The sequence below is a fragment of the Fukomys damarensis genome, unplaced genomic scaffold (genome assembly GCF_012274545.1).
Source record: "Fukomys damarensis isolate Sample0158 unplaced genomic scaffold, DMR_v1.0_HiC HiC_scaffold_36, whole genome shotgun sequence".
NCBI lineage: Eukaryota > Metazoa > Chordata > Mammalia > Rodentia > Bathyergidae > Fukomys > Fukomys damarensis.
The window spans coordinates 48,249,653-48,256,856 of NW_022900948.1; the positions used below are offsets into that span (position 1 = coordinate 48,249,653).

General features: G+C 64.8%; 1 protein-coding gene across 1 annotated transcript in view; it reads left to right on the top strand.

Annotated features, from left to right (window-relative positions):
• The window catches only part of Kcnt1 (potassium sodium-activated channel subfamily T member 1), a 50,586-nt gene that overhangs the window by 39,201 nt on the left and 4,181 nt on the right, over positions 1–7,204 (top strand). Inside the window, 10 exon segments of the mRNA XM_033759003.1 lie at positions 1–267; positions 1,427–1,532; positions 2,173–2,345; positions 2,605–2,676; positions 2,827–2,961; positions 3,181–3,292; positions 6,018–6,119; positions 6,277–6,360; positions 6,431–6,556; positions 6,671–7,014. Coding sequence (XP_033614894.1) covers positions 1–267; positions 1,427–1,532; positions 2,173–2,345; positions 2,605–2,676; positions 2,827–2,961; positions 3,181–3,292; positions 6,018–6,119; positions 6,277–6,360; positions 6,431–6,556; positions 6,671–7,014 — 1,521 coding nt within the window.

Consider the following 7,204-nt stretch of genomic DNA (forward strand, 5'->3'; position numbering starts at 1 on the left):
CCTGCCTGGGGAGGGGAGCTGAGCCACTGTGCGGGACCCCCCAGGGACGGTGGCCATGGACCTGCAGAACGCCGAGTGCCAGCCCGCGCAGGGCGGAGGTAGCAAGCTGACACTGCCCGCGGAGAATGGCTCGGGCAGCCGGCGCCCCAGCATCGCACCCGTCCTGGAGCTGGCAGACAGCTCTGCGCTGCTGCCCTGCGACCTGCTGAGCGACCCTTCAGAGGACGAGGCCACACCTTCCGAGGACGAGGGCGTCTCCGCGGTAGAGTGAGTTTGTGGCGGCTGAGGGCAGGGTACCCGGAGCCGGCCCGGCTGGGGGCGCTTCCAGGGTCCTGCACCCGGGCCTGGTCCCAGCTGAACAGTGTGCTGAGGGGGCCGCTGGGCCACGCCCCTCCCTGCTGATGCTAGGGTTAGCTGAGCACCGGGGCCCTAAGGGCTCCGGAGCAAGGTCCTCCACACCCACCCCAGCCACAGTGAAGCCAGGTGGTGGCCCCCAGTTGCCTCTCAGCAGCACAGGACACAGCCCACCTGGCTCCCAGTTTCCTCAGAAGTCACCAGTGGGGATGCCGGGGACCCACGCCCAGGCCCAGGGCCACAGCCCGCCTGAATGGCCACTTCCTGTGCAGTCAGCAGGGGCCCAATTGGTCCTCCACACATGGCCATAGGGCAGGGGTGCCAGCCATAGGTCACTGAGCACTGCTGCCTGGGTGGCTCTGACAACGGGGCCATGGGTCAGAGCTCCCACACTGTGGACGGGGCAGCAGGCCCCTGAGGCCACATCCCTTAGGCCCATCAGGCCCACTTGACGTGGTGTGGTGTGTGTTGTACTGCTGGGATCAGGAAGAGGTCTGATCTTCTGGGAGACCAGCCTGGCCCAGAGAAGCCTGCTGGCTGGGGTGCTCAGACACCAGGGAGGGTGGTTGGGTGGTCAGACCCCTGGGTTCCACAGGGTTCCACAGCCTTGTGTGGGTCCTCACACATGCAAGTGTGTGTGTGTGTGTGTGTGTGTGTGTGCACGCGCGCACACCTGCGCACGCACGCACGTGGTGGGGTCCCAGGTGTACAGCACCTCCGCCCCATGGAGGGCTCATAGCTGGGGTGCCCTGGGACAGCCCAGTGGGGGTGACACCTTCCCCGGCCCCTCTGGGACCCTAGGTGGGGAGGAGCAGTGAGGGTCCCTTCTGTGCCCCACTTTGGCCTGAGCCACTCCAGGGCCCTGTTGGGAGCCAGGCCCCCCTTGAGCATTTCCTGACTGGGACAAGTCCTGGCCCCACATGGCTTCCCGGGCTGGGCGGGTCCCGCTGGTGCTTACGGAGCAGCCTCTTAGGCGGGGGGGTTTTCAGGTGGAGCAGGCCACCTTGGCCACTGGAGCCCCCGGGCAGGGTGGCCGTGAGCTGTGCGGTGCTGAGGGCCCCATCCCTGGCAGGTACGTGAAGGGCTACCCACCCAACTCACCATACATCGGCAGCTCCCCCACCCTGTGCCACCTCCTGCCTGTGAAGGCCCCATTCTGCTGCCTGCGCCTGGACAAGGTGAGGCTGAGGCGGGGTCCCACATCCCCCCTCTAGTGACACAACCATCTGATCCACTGCGAACTCCGAAGCGGCTGCAGGAATCCCTTCCCCAGTCGCCGAGCTGCAGTGAGCGCCCTGCTAGTGCTGGGCTGCCCAGGCCAGGTCAGAGTGTGTTTCTCCTGCACGACCCCAGAGCAGCGTGGAGCCAAGCCCCAGACGTGTCCCTGAGGGCGAGGACCACGCAGGTGACCTCAGCGCAGTGACCGGGACCGGGACAGGACATGGCCTGGCACCTGGTCTGCTTCTGCCCACAGCACCTAGGTCTGCGTGGCCTCATGGCCCATGACAGTACCTTCCCAGAGGCACATGCTGTGGCTCCCTTTCCTTACCATCCTTCATGATTATTTTTTGGGTTTGTTTTTTGTTTATTTGTTTTGTTTTGTTTTGCTCCCAGGGATCTTTTAAATGTTTGGTTTTTGGTTTGTTTTAGTTTTTGAGATAGGGTTTCAGTATGTAGTCCAGGCTGGCCTCAGAGTTGGGGTGGTCCTCCTGCCTCAGCCTCCCAAATGCTGGGATGACAGGCATGGGCAGCCTTGGTGGGCCCGGGCTGCTGGCAGGTGGAGCCTGGCATGGGTGGCAGCGCTGGCTCCATCCCCAGGGCTGCAAGCACAACAGCTACGAGGATGCCAAGGCATATGGGTTCAAGAACAAGCTCATCATTGTCTCAGCGGAGACGGCAGGCAATGGGCTGTACAACTTCATTGTGCCTCTGCGGGCCTACTACAGGCCGCGCAAGGAGCTCAACCCCATCGTGCTGCTGCTGGACAACAGGTGGCGCCACTGCTCCCACTCCCCAGGCCCCACTGTGTTCTCTTCCTCCTCCCTTGGTCTCGTGTCCCTTTTTAGAGGTTCTGCGTGGCTCCTCCCCCCATGGGGCCCAGGACCTCCCTCGTCTTGGCCCCGTGTTTCCCCTTGGTTAAAGCGATCTCCAGTCCCTTGGCCCTGCCGGCTCCCTGGGTCCCCTGCTGCTCTGGGGTGTGGGGAGGGCGGGATGCGGAGCAGATGCCACCTCCGCCTGCCGTCCCTGCAGGCCCGACCACCACTTCCTGGAAGCCATCTGCTGCTTCCCCATGGTCTACTACATGGAGGGCTCCGTGGACAAGTAAGGCTGGGGCCGTGGGGGTCTGTATCCTGCATGGCACAGTGCCTTCCAGTCTCCCCAGCGCGTGACAGGGTGTCTGGGCACGAGGGTGGAGCCTGCTGACCTCGTGGGCCTGCGGCCACGGCTCTGCCGCTGCTCCTCCCCGCACAGCCTGGACAGCCTGCTGCAGTGCGGCATCATCTACGCCGACAACCTGGTGGTGGTGGACAAGGAGAGCACCATGAGCGCCGAGGAGGACTACATGGCCGACGCCAAGACCATCGTCAACGTGCAGACCATGTTCCGGTGAGGGCTGCAGGCAGGGGGACGGCGAGACCCCACACTGACCACGGAACCTGCTGAGACCCACACGTGACAGGACACATCACACGACCCACATGTGACTATGGGTCCTGCCCCGAGACCCACACGTGACATGGGACCTGCTGAGACCACACGTGACCACGGGACCCACCCCGAGGCCCACACGTGGCCACACTCACCCTGTGGCCCTGACTCCCCCAGGCTGTTCCCCAGCCTCAGCATCACCACGGAGCTCACACACCCCTCCAACATGCGCTTCATGCAGTTCCGCGCCAAGGACAGCTACTCTCTGGCCCTCTCCAAGCTGGAAAAGGTGAGTAGCACTGGAGAGCAGGATGGCAGCAGGAGCTATAGCCACAGGGGTCCTGGTATGGGCACCGGAGGCTGCCTCCCTGAGCTCCTGGACGCCCTGGCCACAGCAGGACTCATTGCTGGTCCCTGGTCAGTGTGGAACCCCTCAGAAGGGCCGTTAGATTCCCAGAGCTGCTGGACACCAAGGGTGTCCTCTGGCCTCTGCCAACTGCCCTGGGAAGAGGGCAGAGCAGGAGCTGGCCCTGGACACCCAGGGGCTCCGTGGAGGGCATCACTGGGGGTCAGGTGTGCACAGCACCAGGGTCGGGGATTCTGCAGGCACAGCCCACTGGGAACTCAGGCCCCTCCGACATACAGCCCCTGTTGGGTTGCCCTGGTGCCCCCGCCCGCCAGGGACTTGTGAGCCTGAGGGCTGCCAGAGGCCCAAGACTTGGGCAAGTGGCCGTGAGAGACCAGGGCCACCCCGGCCAGAGCCAGTGCACGCTGCTCCCCATGGGCATGAGGTCACCAGGTTGGACAGTCCCAAGCCTGTGTGACCACCCAGGAGTACCTGGCAGTGCCCACCTAAGCTGGGACTGACTGTGTGGACAGAAGGGACAAACACTGGAGCCGATGTGGCACTGTCCAGCCGGAACCTGCGCAGACAGCAAACGCAGGTTCTACTCAGCTGGACCAGACCGCGTGGGGACCCCGGGCTCTGGCTGCACGGGGAGTGAGAGAAAGCCGGGTGGACAGAGGGTGGGCGGCTCCGCCTGCCTGGCCCAGGCCCTGCCCACACGGGAGCCCTGTCCCTCCACGGGCTGGACGCAGACTTCACATCGCGGGAGGTCGCGTGGGACGGCTTCACCTCTGCAGCCACACCTGAGTCCTGTGTTGGGGCTGAGGAGGACGCTTGGCATCTGGAGACAGCCTGGCTCAGGTACACAGAGACAGTGCTGCCTCCCCGGAAACAAGCCTGCCCTAAGCAGTTAGGAGGGGAGGTTGGCAGACACAGCCTGGCACTGCCCTGCTCCATGGACATCACCGGCTGTCAACACTTTCGGCCGGGCTCCTCCACCTCTGCAGGGCCCACGTGGGGCTCTGTGACCCTAGGGGTGGCAGGGACCGGCTGGGGCGTCAGGACACCCTCCTGGACAAGCTCGGGCTGCCACACCTCGGGAAGTGGCCTGGGATGGGGTGGCAGAGTCCGTGGTCACACCGTGCCTGGGGGTGCCAGGCCTGCAGGAGGTGCAGGAGTCCCCAGGCCGCCTCGGCCTGCTAGACAGCAGACAGAACTCCCGGCAGCAGAGACCCTCTTAGAAGAAATGTGAGATGGTTTAGTGGAATAAAAAAGCACAGGTATGGTGACGCATACTCCACGGCAAGTAATACTGAAAAGCTAAAGAAAATTTAAAGCAAGACATCACCCTAAACCCCTGCGGCTGCATTCGACCAGGGGACACGTGGAGCAGGTGCACCAGGAGGGAGAGCAGGAGGGCAATGCTGCCGTGCATTCAGACTCCACAAAGCTAACGAGGAGGGCAGAGAGGAACCTGTTCATGGCACTGCTGAGTGCGCCTTGGCGAGAGACAGCGTGAGCGGGCATGCACGGATGGTTTGACACCACGGGGCTGGCCAGGGCAGGCAAAGGCACGCTCCGGGGCAGCCCTGCCCCGTGCCACATGCGGCCCATGCCCGGTGGCCTGGGGTCAGCATCGGTCTGTGTCCCCGCCCCCACCCGCCCACACTGCAGCCACATCCGGAGGACAGCTGAGCGGGTGCTGTGCCAGAGAAGAGATGCAGCCTTGGCCAGAGCAGGATTGGTTCCGCGAGGGCCTGAGCTCTTCTGCCTCCTGGTCTCTGCAGATGTGGATTAGCGCCCATGCTCTTCTGAGTAAAGAGCAGGGATTTCTCCTGTTTCGTCACCGGCAATGCCAGTCTGTGGTCTCCCTGGGCATGTGGTCAGGTGCCCTGCTCCACACAATGATGCCCACACACCCCATGCCTTGCCTGATGCCACCTTTGGGCTGGAAGTTCTCACTAGCTGCCTGGCAGCACCCCTGGAAGCCGCTGCTTCCTCAAGTGATTGAGGCCGTGCCTCTGAGCTGACCAGAGCCCCCCGAGGGTACAGCCAGACAAGGAAGGGCCCGGAAGCTGTCCCATGCATACAGGGACTGTTCGTGGGAAAGGACCCAGGCTGGCCACGTGGGCCATGTCAACATGGCTCTTGGAGGAGGGAGGCAGGGTCGGGAAGGGGCTACCCTGTGGCTTGGAGGACAGAGGAAGAGGCCCTGGCTGTGGAGCTACCCATGCTTGCAGGGGCACAAGGCCCCTGCCCTGGACTTCAGCCGGGGCAAAACGTGTTGTTTTGAGCCACTAAATCTGTGGCATCTTCTCGACAGCCCCAGAAAACTCGTGCAGCAAGTCCCCAGGCGCCAGGAGCAGCATGGGTACTGCGTGGGGAGGGGAGGCGCAGGTGTCCGGCTCACTGCCCGACCCTGCCTGCCCTGGTGCCCTCGGTGTGCTCGTGAAGTGCGAGTCAGGGTGAAACTTCGGGGTCGAGGACCCGGGGCTGGGTCCAGCCCAGTGTAGCAGCCTCCCCGCCCCCAGAAGCCAACTCCACAGGGCGTGTGGGCACAGGGCAGGGAGTGTGCTGGGCTCGCAGCCCCTAGCACATGCGTGTGTGTGCGTGCGCACGCGCTTGCATCCACGCAGTGGGCACAGAGCCTGAGGCGCCCTCTCTGCAGCGGGAGCGAGAGAACGGCTCCAACCTGGCCTTCATGTTCCGCCTGCCGTTCGCTGCGGGCCGAGTGTTCAGCATCAGCATGCTCGACACGCTGCTCTACCAGGTGAGAGGGGCGCAGGGGCGCAGGGGCGGGGCCCTGGGAGCCTCCTGGGGCCGCTCCTCCCAGCTGCTCAGGGTCCGGGTCCGGTCCGTGCTGACCTGAGGCGCTCAGCCCGGTCCTGCTGCATCCGGAACCCGGTCAGCGCCACTCCCACCCTCAGTCCTTCGTGAAGGACTACATGATCACCATCACGCGGCTGCTGCTGGGCCTCGACACCACCCCCGGCTCTGGCTACCTCTGTGCCGTAAGTCCCGGGGGGCTGGGGGCGGGGGTGCTGCCTGTCCCAGGTGGGGCTCAGGGCGCTGCCCTTGCAGATGAAGGTCACAGAGGACGACCTGTGGATCCGCACCTACGGCCGCCTCTTCCAGAAGCTGTGCTCCTCCAGTGCCGAGATCCCCATCGGCATCTATAGGACCGAGTGCCACGTCTTCTCCTCCGAGGTGGGCAGTCCCCAGGGGCCCCATCAGGGCCCCACTTGGGGAGCACCGAGGGCCTGTGCACCTGGGAGCTGGGAGGTTGCACCCTGGCCCTAGCCCAGCCTGTTTCCTCTGCAGCCCCAGGATCTCAGAGCCCAGGTGAGTGCCCCATTCTGCACTGTGCCTCCCCAGGGAACCCCACCCTCAGAGCTCCTCCAGGCCCCGGAAACCCCTGTGCCGGAGGCTTGGCCTCTGGCTGTTTCCCTTCTCCTGTGCTGGTGGGTACACCTGGCTGTCCCTGCCCAGGTCCCAGCCCCTAGGCCACCAGCATGTGCCCATGGTCTGGCCTGGCTCACCTCCAGCAGCCCTGGGCCCTCTGAGGTGCTGCCCAGTGGGGTCCCCATGTCTCCCGCAGCTCGTGTGTACCCACCAAGCCATGCACGATGGGAGCCACTACCCTGGGGAAAGCCAGGCCCACAGAGATGAGGCTCACCGGGGCCATAGGGGCAGGCTGGACCCCAGCCCTAGGACAGGTCAGCACAGGGAGGCCTGGGCTCCGAGGGGACGCTCAGCCCCGCACCCGTCCCGGGCTGGAGCGGGAAGGAGCCCAGCCTGGCCCAGCCTCCCTGCCCCCTCGCCCCTCAGCCTCCGCCCGCTCAGTCCCAGGTGTCC